Source organism: Cololabis saira, chromosome 23 (genome assembly GCF_033807715.1).
Source record: "Cololabis saira isolate AMF1-May2022 chromosome 23, fColSai1.1, whole genome shotgun sequence".
NCBI classification, from domain to species: domain Eukaryota; kingdom Metazoa; phylum Chordata; class Actinopteri; order Beloniformes; family Belonidae; genus Cololabis; species Cololabis saira.
In genome coordinates, this window is record NC_084609.1 from 24,847,408 (window position 1) to 24,862,353 (window position 14,946).

At 42.4% G+C, this 14,946-nt stretch overlaps 1 protein-coding gene across 2 annotated transcripts; it reads left to right on the top strand.

Annotated features, from left to right (window-relative positions):
• Positions 1 to 968: 968 nt before the first annotated feature.
• LOC133424020 (solute carrier organic anion transporter family member 1C1-like) lies at positions 969 to 14,664 on the top strand. Of its 2 annotated transcripts, none has more exons than XM_061714387.1 (16): positions 969 to 1,105; positions 1,314 to 1,460; positions 4,017 to 4,156; positions 4,499 to 4,640; positions 4,746 to 4,878; positions 4,962 to 5,089; positions 5,441 to 5,587; positions 6,250 to 6,348; positions 6,872 to 7,105; positions 7,190 to 7,354; positions 9,624 to 9,819; positions 9,925 to 10,090; positions 10,353 to 10,537; positions 12,913 to 12,977; positions 13,197 to 13,314; positions 13,407 to 14,664. In XM_061714387.1, exons 3-16 carry the CDS (start codon positions 4,052 to 4,054, stop codon positions 13,882 to 13,884), a joined length of 2,361 nt encoding a protein of 786 aa, XP_061570371.1. In that variant the 5' UTR covers positions 969 to 1,105; positions 1,314 to 1,460; positions 4,017 to 4,051; the 3' UTR covers positions 13,885 to 14,664. The 2 variants fall into 2 exon arrangements, with proteins under 2 accessions (XP_061570371.1, XP_061570370.1); XM_061714386.1 differs by having other exon boundaries at positions 1,330 to 1,460.
• Positions 14,665 to 14,946: the final 282 nt, after the last annotated feature.

Below are 14,946 nucleotides of genomic sequence, written 5' to 3' on the forward strand. Positions count from 1 at the left end.
GTCTTATAATCCTTGGAATTTGTGAGAGGACAAAGCTGATTGTGTGACCTGGAGTTTGGCTGCCTGCCCTGCCAGCCCCCCCACCCCCACCCCCACCCTTACTGCTACAGTGACTGGGCTCACAGAGCATTCGTGGAGACATGTTGGTACCCAGATGCACCGCCCCCCCTTTTGAAGTCTTTATGATCTTCTTATCATGTGTGTAATTAGTTTTGAACATTCATGGTGTGACGGAAACTTCCAGACACTCTGTAAGGTCCACTTACAGGTCGGACCAGTATTGTGTCTGTGCATTGTGTCAGGTTTAGCTGTCCTACACAGCTGCAGAGATGTTGTTTTGAGAGCTGCATGTTATCCCGTCTAAAGAGCACCGAGCTCTGTCCTGTAAAACTGCTGCACTGGCGACTCTCGGGGTCCCTCGTGCACTGAAACTTGAGATGCACGTTTTGACCCTTTTACATGCAAATTTGTGCCACATTGCCAAGACTTTATTTTAGAGGGCTATTATATTATTCCAATCCCATTCAGGTATTGCAGTCACCTTGAGTGGTTGAAGTGTTTTAACAGAGGTGTTAGACTGTAACATTTTATTATTCTCCTCTTCATTTTTCATATTTTTACTATGTAAAGCACCTTGAATTGCCTTTTTGCTGAAATGTGTCACAAAAATAAATGCAACTTGCCTTGCCTAGACACCGTTTTCCACAACACCAGTCTTTTCCTCTCACATCACTGATAAAATTTATATTGAATAATGCAAAGCAGCATTTTTGGCCTGTAAGAAAAAAAAAAGAAGAAATCCAAAGGGATTGGTTTGAAGTTACTAATCTGTGCTCCAGCTCACCCTCTTGCACCCCGCGCCCCCCATGACACCAATCCCAAGCCCTTACCCACCCGCCTGGACTGGCTGGCATGTGTGCTGAATAGAAATGTGTGGGGCCTTTTGTCTGCTGCTTTCAGTGGACGAGCAGCTCAGGCCGAGCAGGGCTGTCTCAGCTCCGTCGGAGGAGAGACACATGGCTGCTTGAAGAGGAGCAGGCGAGGAAGACAAAGCCAGGGGAGCCCTTGGTCCCTCCCCCCTCCCCAAGCTCAGGAGATGCAATAGGTAATTTATTAAACGTCCTCCCTTGTTGTTTTGCAGTGATTTTGCCATAAATGTGACATACTCAGATCTGTAGAAACTCATATCACGGGTTGCTTCTCACAAATTAATCATAAACTACTGGCAGCCCTGTGCACGGGAGAATTAACACGTCTAAATCTGAGGAGGATTAATGGGGTTACGAGGTGAGATGTGTTAACTTTCAGTCAAGTTTTCCAACTTTACAGTCCTCACTTTCAAATGAAGTCGCAGTCGCCGGAGGGCAGTTTTCTTCTCAGTGTGGAGTGTGCCCTCGCCACCTGACGTGTGCTCACCTGAGAGGACTTCTGAGGAGAGGACACTTGCAGGGTTTACACAGGTAACATCTGGCTTTTCTTACTTCACACAAGCAAACATCTGAAATAAAAAGTATTGGCTTTGTACCTAGCTATAAGCTATAAACTTGAGAAAATATTTAGATATGCCAAAACTGTGAAATACTTTGAACACATCAGTGTTTCCTTAATTAAACTAAATCTGATACAGTATATTCATGCTGATTGCTGAAGTTACAGAAACCACTAATTTATCATCCATTATTAGAAATAATTATTATAAATTTATAGATGTATAGATTAAAGTAGGACAAATGTATTTTTGACATTTCTGGCTCTGGGGTTCTCCGTATAGCTGCACAGGTGTTGCTTTTATGACACTGTCCCACATTTACTCTTTTCTTGTTTGGTCACTCCCAGTTTCTCAACAAATGCCACATTGTCTACAGTTGCTCTATAAGCTAGCGTCATCGTTGTTGACGTGTGACGAAGTGCTGGAAACCCATCTGCAGTTGTCGCAAGAGATGACTGGGAAAAAGTCTAAAGTTACTTTGTGTGGTTTTTGCTAATAGCAAGGAGGGGAGAATGGGAGTTGACATTTACTAAAGCTAATCAAATATTCCTTCAAATGATATCAAAATTGATATGATGAAAAAACTCTCATGTAGTATGTAGCTCCAGCTGCCACAAACAACATGACAGGGATGTGTTATAGAAGTGGTTTAGACTCTGTGGTAACAAACACCCAAATAACTGCTCACAATGTCAGAGAAAAAAAGTAATTTCATAATACAGTCCTTTCAAGCCAGGTTTGCAGAAATATGTGTATTAGTACCATAAAGTTAACATTTTTTCAGTGTTGTAGTCAAGTCACTAAATCTAAAATCTGAGCCAAAGTCAATTCTGAATCAAGTACAACCTTTTAAACACACGCACAGTCCTCAAAACTCATTGTAAGGATCTCTAACCTCTTGTTACATTTCAAAAACATGACACTCACGGAAATATTTACTTAACTCTGTCCAATTAGCTGATCACTAAATTAGCAACCTCAGTCACAAGACCGTAGTAGACTACGTAGCGGTCATATTGGCAAAGTGATTCACATAGAAATCAATAATATTTTCATGAACATACAAATGACTTGTTTGATGGAAAGGCCAATAGCATTATTTGAGGGCAGTCACCCCCTTCTGATGCTAGCAGCAGATTAGCAGCCTGTGAAAAATACAACAAGAGTGATTTTGAACTCTTGTTCATCAGTCAACAACCCATACTGTCTCTGATACTAAACAGAACGAGCTAAAAACATTATTGTAGCACCTATTTCTGGCCAGATGAAGACTCCAGTTGACAGTTGTCCCTATCGTCTCTTTAATGGTTGTGCTAAGTGAACTTTTTAACCACTAAATGATAAACCAGTAAAATCAGTTGGAAAATCGGAGTGAGACTTTCTCCTGACATTTCAGCATCGTTAGTTTGTTTCTAAATATGACACATGCGTATCACGAACAGAAGACATCTGGGAACATACATTAGTACAAAGTTAGTATAGAAATGAATGTAGATATTACTTTTGTCAGATCCTTATGGCATATTACATAAAATAAGATTTAAAAAACATTTTGTAGGACTCATATCTGATTTATGAGTCCATATGCAGTTAATGCAAATGTCCGAGTCCCAGTCCGAGTCATTGGTAAGCTAAGCTAAGAAGGACAGCTGCTAATTTGTTAATTAGCTTGGCCAGCCACCTTTATTCGTTCCCGCTGATGCAAAGAATTATTTTGGTTTTTCTGGTGTCGGCTTTGGTGCCCCGGATGCAGTGCCAATAGGTGCAGAATAAACTGGTTGATTCAAGGTGCTGTTAGCATTTCTGCAGCCATCTTTTCTTGCTTGTTTTGAATGGGTTGCATTTGGAAACTCCTGCGTGAGTCATCTCACAAAGCTTGCCTCCATCCCATCGTGATTGACTCGGTTTGCTCTGTACCGGTGGAGATGCCTGTGAATGGGGGGTGTACCAGACACATTTCACAGGAGAGAATTTTCACGAAGTAACTGGACACAGCTGGCACATTAGCTTAGCTTAGCACAATGTTTAATGGAAAAAACTACCAAAGTGCCAGTGGACATTTTCTTAGACCAGTTCATACTGTATAACTTGCTCCTGGATCTTCGTCTTCTCAAGAGAGTGTATACTATCCTGCTCTTGGAGAGGGAATTATATTAAAAAAAAACCAAAGCACATGTTTTAGAGTATAATTTTGGCTGTATAATAAAATCTTTACAACCCCCCGCACCCCCAAAAAACAACAAAAAACACTATCAGTTTCAGAGGGGGATGGGGTGGACTGAAGACTGACTGACTGGACTGACTCCGTCTACTAAAGCTGGCTTCCATGAATTAAGCTGCAAAGCCTGGTTGTAAAGGGAGCTGTTGTAGTGTATTCCCTTGGTATTTTGAAAACGACATCTCATCGTTATTTAATCAAGACTTCAGATTTAGTCAGCTTCTCAAAAAAGGTATGTCACTTTTAATGCATCTTCACTTACAGTATTCATTCACTCTCAACTGGAATCCTTATTTCTCTCCTTTGCAGGGCTCTGAGAAGAGCAGGGAGACATCGAGGTAAGGATGGAGGACGGAGCCCAAGACATCGGACAGACGACCAGCCAACAGGCTCTGTGTGATTCCAGCAATCAGAAGAGCAGAAAATCCCCAGGCCTCTCCACTCTGAAAGTACTTGTGCTGCCTGTGAACAACATTCCTCTGCTGGTTTTTTTTATTCTTCTAATTTTGTGTTCATGGGCCCTCTTTTCTTTCTTTTGTTCTGCTGATGCGTTGCACTTCATTAAAACCCAAATTAAGAGACTAAAAGACGGCACGGTCATGCAGTTTTTAGACGTGAAGCTTTTATGACAACATTGTTCGAGGTTAAACCCAGAACTCTGATCTTCTGACAGCCAGCAAGGTTGGCAGGAGTTGAATGGGTTAGATATTATTACGACCCCTTTGCGAGCTAAACTGTCACTGATAATAAATGAATGAGAAATCGCTCATACTTCCATTTTCTTCTTCTAGCTGTTTATCGTGGCCCTTTCCTTCGCCTACTTCTCCAAGGCCCTGACGGGCACCTACATGAAGAGCTCCATCACTCAGATCGAGAGACGCTTCGACCTCTCCAGCACTCAGATTGGGCTCATAGATGGCAGCTTTGAGATGGGTACCGGTTTCTGTTACTGTAACCCTGAACTTTTATGGACTCACCATTTTTGACTTTGTTTTACTCTCCTCTCTCAACCTAACACCTTGTCATTATTGGATTCAGGAAACTTGCTTTTTTTAGCCGTCGTCAGTCATTTTGGGGCTAAGCTCCATCGGCCACGACTCATCGCTATGGGCTGCTGTCTTATGTCTGTTGGGACTTTTCTCACAGGCCTGACGCACTTCTTCATGGGACGGTAAATACCGACAAGGCACCACGTCTTATGTTGAAACACCATGTGATTCTGATTAAAGGTCTCTTTGTGGCTTGGGTTCACAGCTACACGTATGACACAGTTATTCAGGTCTACCAGAACGACAGCGTGAACATCGCCGCCTGTGTGGATCCTCTGACAAGTGCAGAAGAGCCAGCAATTCTGACGACTCCTTCTGTGGAAGACAATAATGGTACAAGAGCAACATGATGACCTATGCAGATGCAAAGATGCGTTTGTGGTGTTCAGTCAGCAAAACTACAATATTATTATGCATAAAGAGTGTGTTTTAACATAAAATCCGGTCAAAACACATTCATCTATATATGTTTTTTCCAACCATTGCTGGAATGCATTGATCCTGTCTGAGCTCTTAAGCGACAGGGCAGTGACCTTTTTAACCCCAGACGGTTCATACACATGCAGTTTAGAAAAGGTGCTAAAGCTAAAAGAAAAGTAAAAGTTACAAGGTGAAACTATACACCAAACTAATGATTTTCTGACCAAACTGCTGTAATCAATATCCATGTGTGTCATTCCGGAGCCTGTGTGAGAGAGTCCGGCTCCAGCATGTGGATCTACGTGTTCCTGGGGAACGCCTTGCGAGGCATCGGAGAAACTCCCGTCACACCTTTGGGCATTTCCTACATCGACGACTTTGCAAAACCCGAAAACTCCCCGTTCTACATCGGTAAGATCCACTGGATCATTTTAGGTGATCAGAGGGATTTTCATCTTTCCAGCAACAGTGATGCAGTCACATTTGGTTGCAATATGACAGACACATGATACATTAAAAAAAAAATAAGAGAGAAAAAAAGGAAAATATTAGATGAGAGAAAAAAATTAAATTGTGCAAAATCTATAAATAAATAAAGTAAGAATTTGTTTATTTCACAAAAACACAACTGTGTTCATTAATATAAAAATATTTCAAAATGTCACATTAATAACAATTATCATAATAATAATTGTAAGTATAGTATCCACAGATGTGCCATTAAATGTTGGTCTAGTTTTGTAACTACATGTACAACGTTATAGTATGTACTGCATACTAGATCACACTAGTACTGCATACAGTACTTTCATATTGCAGGTAGCGCAGTTTTTAGTATACTGCATACCACATAGTACATTTTGGCAGAATTCATTATGCACTTGAAATTTTAACCAGTGAATTGATTAAGTTCCCTTTAATGAAGTACTTTTGTAATTTGAATTTAATGTGGTACGTGGTTTTGAACATGGTGTTGCTTTGCAGTTTGCTCTTCTTGAAGGTATTTCCTGGTCACGTGCGTGACCTCCAGACCACGTCATATAAGTCAATAATCCTCTGATCGTTCTTGGCAGCTTGTCTTCAGACCATTACTCTCCTTGGCCCCATGTTTGGATTCCTCCTGGGCTCCTATTGTGCCAAACTATATGTTGACATCGGATATGTTGATATGGGTAAGTAAGTGTGTTGCAATTCATCACTGCATGCAGCGGTGCAATGTAACTTTAGCGGACGTTTACAAAGTACTCTGTTTTATGTGAAACTTCATTGTTTTTTTATTTTAAGTGCATGCTCTGCGGAAAATGATGCCGACTTTTATTTTGACACTATTCAGTTCCTTATTAAGTGAAATCACTGAGGGCTTTTGTGGCAAAAAACTCCCATTATTGATAAAATAAATGTAATACAAGCCTGGTGCTCACGAGGGAAAGGTCAGACACACTTGCACAAAAACAAGTGCATATTTGTCAGATTGGTGTGGACTTTTTCTGAAAGAAGTGGTATTTATCCTTTCTCACTAAATATTCTAAATCAATTATCTATTTTTAACAAAAAGGGGAACAAATGAACGGACAGAAACAAATTCAGACGGACAGAAATACGTCCAGTGTGATCAGCTTATATAAGGCGAGAATGAGCAAACGCAACCCCTCTGTGCCTCTGCCTGCTCACTCAGAAACTCTTGTCCCGATGCAGAAAGTATAACCATCACTCTGGAAGACGCCCGCTGGGTGGGCGCCTGGTGGTTGGGCTTCATGGTGTCTGCCGGCTTCCTCCTCATCTCCAGCATTCCCTTCTGGTTCTTGCCTCGCTCGCTGCCCAAACAGGGGGATGAGGAGTTAAAGTCGACCCCCACAGTTGTGACACCAGATGGGCCGGAAGATGTGCCGCACGGTAACCACAACCTCAAGCTGACTGAAATCGCTAAAGGTACGGTGAAAGTAATCTCTCTCCGAGTGTATATGTCCGGTTTTGTGGAATTCACTTGTATTTTCATTGGATTTCCTGCCACAGGGTTTCTTCCATCGCTGAAGTGCCTGCTGGGAACTCCTACTTACTTCCTGCTTCTTTGTGCGAGCATCCTGAAGTTCAACTCCTTCATCGGACTGTTCACTTTCAAAGCCAAATACATGGAGCAGCAGTTTGGACAGTCTGCATCCAGAGCTAACTTCCTTATAGGTAAAATAAATAAATAAATGAATAAATAACACTTGCTCCCCACATGGGCAATGACAGGAAAAGCTGTAACTGAATACAAATGCAACAGAGGTTAAATTAGAAAAAAGGAAAACTAGTAAAGATGCTCATGTTGATTTAAAACACTGAAGAAATGTTTTTAAAATGCAGCTTGGATGCCAAAGAAAAGAAAAATGAATACTCATAGATATACAACACTCAAGCTATAGTACATTAAAAACCCTATCAATGTGTTACATATATGAAGATGTTAGACAGAAGAACAGTGAGGGGAGATATTTGGGTGAATGGAGTCTTTAACGTAGCCCTTATTATGCTAATTTTCAGCTATCTGATTTAAATCTCTAGAGTAGCTCTGAATCCTGAATAACTCAGAAGCCTGCAGTTATTTAAAAAAATGTCAGAGAACACATGAACACACAACTCCAGTTGTTGGTCAATGACATACAAAACTTTTATTTGGAAACATATTGGGAAAACATACTCAGTCTTTTCTGTGCACTCATAAACTTCCACTTTTAAAATATTTAAAATGTTGAAGCTGTTACTGTTGTGGGTGTGCAAAGCCTGCAGAATAATATCATACAAGGAACTTTCACCCTCTATGATGCCACAGAGCCCAAATGTTTAAAAAAAAAAAAACTCCCCAGAAGGAAGCGTTTTCATCACCCTGAGAAGTGAGTATTTTGTACATAGGAATGGTGCAACATATGTTTAGCCTCAAGTCGTGTCTAAGGGAAAAATAATCAAAATAAGGTTGAAAGTGCCAGAGAACACAGAAACGCCTTGCTCGTCCTGATGCAGAGGGACACAGTTGTTCTGGCTCATTTCACCATCCTGGGACCAAAAATGAGAACTGCCTTGTCTCAGAGTGCCATGTTAGTAGTAATGCAAGTACCAGACAACGTCCTGAAAGGAGCCCAGTGATCAAGAAGATATATGAGAATGTATGATTCCCTCCTGAATCAAGAGTCTGTCTGTTAAAGAACAAGGCAGCATGATGGTGCCACTTTTGGATTGACCAGTAGTTCAGACCTGGAGGTATGTATTTATGAATGACGGTGCAGAAACTGTGAGTCCGTCAGGTGAAAATGTGAGGAATGATTAGGTGTCTATGGAGCTAGAACAGTCTCATAATTCGCAAATGCACATACCGTTTCACAAATGCACAGACCGATCCGCAAATGCACATACCGTTTCACAAATGCACAGGACAAGTTTCACAAATGCACAGAACAATTCACACGTGCGTAGGACAAGATATACAAATGTATTTTTGATGCACACACAAATATAACCTGATTTACAAACGTGTTTTTGTCTGTGAGCTACACTGGATTTGCGTGTGACTTTTGAGACTCCTCTGACGTGACTCGATCCACAAATACGTTTTTTTTTAACACGAAAGGATCTGCAACCAATCAGATGTCTTCCTTTGTTTCAGCCAATCATAAGAGTGCACCCCACGTGCGAGACGCAGAGCAGTGGATAAAACGCGACTTACTCGTAAACCAATCAGATTAAAGGGGGGGATACACCTGCTGTTTGAACTGCGTTAGCGCCGTTCGCTTAGAAAAGGGATTAATGTTTGGAGTTGGTGGAGTAAAGATAAATAAACAAGACAGCAACACGAGATGAAGAGGAGATCACTGCTCTGCTTTTCTTGTAATCTCGGTAAAGAAAACAGCACGATCGGAAATGGTTTGTCAGGCCGTTCAACCAGAGCCGTCGGGAGACTGGAGAGGTCTTAGTCCTGCGGATGCAGCAACTGATGATGAAAAACAGCGAGGATATTTAGGTATTTGCCCCATTTGGTTTGACTACGTGTTACATGGGATTTTGACTTGAACTGACTACGAACGAATTGTTCTGTGCATTTGTGCATTTTGTCCTGTGCATTTGTGAAACGGTGTGTGCATTTGCGAATCGGTGTGTGCATTTGTGAATTTTGTCCTGTGCATTTGTGAAACGGTGTGTGCATTTGTGAAACGGTGTGTGCATTTGTGAATTTTGTCCTGTGCATTTGTGAAACGGTGTGGGCATTTGCGAATTATGAGATTGTTCTAGCTCCATAGGTGTCGTCCAAAAAATTGGATCAAGTATAAAGTAAATGTATTTAAACAGATGAGAGCACATATTTTATGAGAAACAGTCAGAGATACCCATGCACATGGTGGCCTCATTAGTTCATGCTCCCTGTGATGCAGATATTAGGTTCTACTGTTCATACCCTCCCCTGTTTTTTATCCAGGTGTGTTAAACCTGCCGGCAGTTGCAGTGGGGATCTTCCTGGGAGGACTTCTGATGAGGAGGTACAAGCTGAGTGTGGTTTCAGGAGCTCAGCTCTCCTTTGGCACATCCTTCATGGCATATCTCCTCTTACTGCTGCAGTTTGGTACCAAGTGCGACAACATGCCTATTGCTGGCCTCACTGTCTCATACAACGGGTCAGTGCCGAGATAAACCTAGAAGACGCACTTTTTTCCAACCTGAAAAACATATTTTCTGCATGTCTTCTGTGTTGAAACGATAAAGGATGTATCCCCCTGCAGGACACAGAGTGTTTCATACAATGAAGAGACGCTCTTCTCCGAGTGTAACCGAGACTGTTCGTGTTCAACAAACGAGTGGGACCCCGTCTGCTCGGACAACGGGATCACTTACATCTCCCCGTGTTTGGCTGGCTGCCTCAGCTCCAGTGGATACAGCAAGGATACAGTAGGGTCACGCATGTGATATTTGAGTCTTTAACATTGGGTACTATGCTACCTCTTATTAGACCCACTAATCATGTCCTCTTTGACTAAGAACAACTGAAACCAAAAGAAGGAAATAGTTTAATGGTCCTTTTTTCAGTCAGCAGCTCTGTGTTTTTCTGTCAGCTTTCAATTAAATAATAAAACATGTACATTTTTAAATTAAATTTAAAAGAATGAAATCGCTCAGATTTATTTCAGACTAGTTGCTGTCTCGTCCGCAGGTCTTCCACAACTGCAGCTGCGTGTCCGCCTCCTTCCCAGCAGGCAGCTCTATGTCTGTGAGGCTGGGCCAGTGTCCTCGTGCCAAGGACTGCCGCCGCAGTTTTACCTCCTACATGGCTGTGTCTGTGCTCAGCTCCTTTATCAACTCTCTGGGAGCCACTCCTGGATATATGGTCATCATACGGTGTGTGCTACTTACCCTGCAAAAAATGCATTATGATCACTGGCGTTACTGTACAGCAGTCCAGTTAGTGGCAATCCAGTTAGTAGTTGTTGCTGCAGCATCATTAAAAAGCGGCAACATTATGTCCCTAATGCTCTTCTCGCGTATCTTTCGGCACGGTTACACATCTACAGATGGTCCAAAATGCATGTTGTTAATTGGAAATCACTTTGGATAAAAGCTTTGACTAAACTGTAACTCTAAATGGGAATAACCAAATTTTAACATGCGTCGTATCTAACAAGCCATAAGAGATACATCAGAGTTTGAGTTGTGCAAATATATAACCCTTCAAATGCTGAAACAAGTTTCTAGCAAAACACCAAGCATCTTAATTTCTGCTCTGTGTGACATCATAGCGGGCAGAATTTCCCTGTATGATCATTTTCTCCAGGAAGCATCCACGAGAGCAAGGGCATCAGTGGTCATTATCTTCTGTTGAAAGCAGCTGGTTTTAGGGGGTGGAGTGAACCCTTCTACTTCACCATATTTAGTGTATGTCCCTGAAATCACCAGTACAGCTTTACACTACTCACATTCAGTGTTATGTCAAGCTGGGTGGAGATGAAGATGGAGAAGCTGGATTTTCTACTCCAATGTGGTCTGTTCTGCGATGGACTGGTGACCTGTCCAGGGTGTAACCCCTGCCTCTCGCCTGAAAATAGCTGGGATACGCTCCAGCAGACCTCCATGACCCTGCAAAAGGATAAACCGGGGATAGATAATGGATGGATGGATGGATGTGGTCTGTTGTCTCAGACCCTGTAAATGTGAACAGCTCAGTGAGGGACATCTTTGGAGACCTATGAGGCTCCATACCAAAAAGGAAGGCCTGTTCCAGGGCCCTCTCCACCAACTCCTCATCATAACCTCCTCCAGCTCTTCCAGGGTAACACCATGGTGTTCCTGCACCATATACGAGATGCAATTCCTCCTCATGTCCTGGGTCTGCCCCGGAGCCTCCACCTGGTTGGACAGACCTGGAACACCTCTCCAGGGAGATGTCTGTGAGGTATCCTAACAAGATGCATGAACCACCTCAACTGGCTTCTCTCAAAGCTAAATGTCTGCCAGAGTCCCTCTGGCAGAACCTCTCATCCCGTCTCTAAGGGAACCTCTCATCCTATCTGTAAGGGATCATCCTACGAAAGAGGCTCGTTTCAGCTGTGTGTATCCACACAGTCTTACTCTTTTAGCCACAACCAAACACCAATAGGAAAAAACACATTCTTCAACTGACCCTTGGGGGCTGGCTCCAAAAATAACTCATTTTCCTTTGACTCCCATGCTTCCGAGATGGGAATAAAGACCTAACAGAGCATTGTCACCCATATCCATCCATCTACACCTGCGTATCCTTATTTAGGGTGTCTGCTGGAGCCTACCCCAGCTTTCTTCAGGTGAAAGGGAGCAGTACACCCTGGACAGGTCACCAGTCCATCACAGGACGTAGTCATACATGTTTTTAAAAAATGATATGTTTTATTGTGCCGTCTATTTTACTAACAAACCGCCATGACTGGGTTGACCTGGAAGGGTCTGAGAACTAAGCACAGCTGAGAGTACCTGGCTTGTGCTAACCCTGACGCCAGTTAAACAGTCATTGGTGATTTCACTACTGAAACAACTTTTGAAGCAGTAGCAACATGGCCCTCTCGGATGCTCTCGACAAATGCTTGCTTGCTCCTCCTCTGCATGACACTTTTATTGAGCAAACGGTGACAGGAATGACCATTTTAAGACAACCAATGGTAGACAGTGGATGGACAATGGGAGGAAACAAACAGATAGCAACTAATCTATGGTATGCAGACCCAACAGACATCTTTTCTGTTGGGGGTTTTGAACAGATGATCCAACTGACCATGAGACAGTTGTGGAACAGCCCAAAACCCTGAGTAGATTATGGAGTGGCTGTTGTGACTGTTAACATGAGGACTAACAGGCAGTTCTCCAAACTGACTTGATTCTCATTCTGATTCTGATAGTTTTATAAGGACAAACTAGTTCAAAAAGGTTGATTAACCTCACACCACCACAGCTGACCAGTACACGGCTGACGCTGATCCACCTGTCGATCTCCCGGCCCATTCTTCTGACACTTGTGATCAAGACCCTGAGATACTTTAATCCCTCCACTTTAGGCAGCACCCACTCCCAACCTGGAAAGGCCATTCCACCTGTTTCCAGCTGAGAGCATGGTCTCAGATGTGAAAGTTTTGGTTCTCATCATCACACCAATAAATGCTTCATTGTTCTGGTTGCTTTCTGTGACTATTTAGGACAATTGTTTTTGATTATTGTAATAAGCCTGTAATATTTTTTTTTACTTGCAGATGCATCTCACCAGAGCTGAAATCACTGGCACTGGGGATTCAGACCTTGGTAACAAGGACTCTTGGTAAGCTTCATCATTGCCAGTTAAACGTAAATCTACTGTATATCTGTTTACCTTATTTTGCTTTTGGATGTTATCACAGTCTCAATTAGGTCCAAAACAACGAAAGTTTGCTCTTCTGATAAACCTGCCACTTTTGGTCTATACGTGTATGTTAGAGAAGGAAAAAGAAGGTAAGTATAACTGAATCATTGAGTAACATTGACGATGCTTTACCTCCAGGTGGAATTCCAGCTCCGGTGTACTTTGGAGCTCTGATTGATTCGACTTGTCTGAAGTGGTCGGTTAAGAAGTGTGGGGGCAGGGGAGCATGCCGCATTTACAACTCCGATATGTACAGGTGACCAACCAGCTACCAGATCCAATGCAGATCTTCCTGAGCTAGCAGATCGATGCTCTAACTCAAGTCCACATGTTTCCTTGATATTGTAGGATCGTGTTCTTGAGTCTGATCACGTGTCTCAGCGGCTCCTCCTATTTCTTCATGACGGCGGTCATCATCCTCCTCAGACGACAGTTTTGGCAACCAGCGGGGGAACCAATGACACAGAAAGGAAACGCTTCAAAGGAAATAGAACTTAAGACTCCGTCAAAGCCCACCGAGGAGACCGGTGTTAGCCCCGGAAGTCCAAAGCTGGTTCCCGCCCCGAAGGTGGGTGTTAGGTTTTCCAGGGATTTGAGAGAAGAAGAGGTTGATAAGGCGGAGGAGCTCTCTCAAGGATATGAACCCATCTCCACAAACACCACGCAGAAGCCTCAAAGCCTCACAGAGACTACGACCGAAGTCACCCTCCATTCTTCCTTTGGAGGAAACGGGGAGGTGGAGTGTGAGGAAACTTTATCAGACGTTGAAAACGAAAGACCGGCTCATTGCACAGATGATAAGAACAAGTTAGAGAATGGAAGTTAGCAAAAAAAAAAGAATAAATAAATAAAAACTCTGGTGTTTTTTCTGGATAAAAACCAGGTTCATGTAGTTTCAAATACAGAATCAAACAAAGCCAATTTCATTTATTTTACATTTAAATGAATAGCGCTGGGTGCTAGCGAAATTTCCCCTTCATTTATTTCACAACAGATAATTTATCATCCTAACGTTAAGAATATTGAATCTTTCTTGGACAACAGTGAAAGGAAAATACAACTCTGACTTCAACACAGTTTACAATACAGCTAAAGCCGGTGTTAGAAGTGATGTAATAGTAATGCAGATGCTCGTTGTCCTTCAGGAACTCTAACTAGCACAGGAATAGCGTAAAAAAAAAGAGACTCTGACTCTTTCCTGGAAGAAAACCTCAGTTATCTGTGCACAAGCTTGTCCCGAAAAGGATCATCAACTTTGGACGAGCCGTTATGAAGCCAAGTTTGGGTCACCAATTTGTTTTCTCTTTCTGTGTTTTTAGTCGGAAAAGCAAAGGAATAGACAACTCGGTTAGATTAGCCAGTAGCCCCTCGCTTATTTTGCAGTCGGGCTTGCTTGTTTCTGTTCTCCGGAGCACAGAGCTTCCTCCCAAGTCCCAGGAGTCTGAGCGTTTCATGTCAGTCCCCTGCTCCAGGGCCTCGTGTCTTCAGTAGCCGTAATTGGCAACGCGTCCTTGGCAAAGGACTTTCCCCTGGAAGTTGTACCCACAACACTGCCAGAAGAGGGAAATGCTTTTGAACCTATTATAAGCCACTCCGTACAATCAAAATGGTTAGTTTGAAATATTTCTATAAGTGCCTTAAATTGTGAATAACAATTTTTATTTTGGACAACTAGCTTTGATTGCCACGTTGAACATCAATACAATACGTTTTAAATAAGGAGGAACGTTAGCATAGATTTTAATTTGTACTTTGTGTTAAATTTCTGGTCCAATATGCACTCTCCTTTAAATTGACCAGATTATTTTCATTTTTAGTCATTAAATTCAAACCTCCGGCAGCGCAGAAGTAGCTTTCCACCCAGCTCAGATCCAACAGCCGATAATCA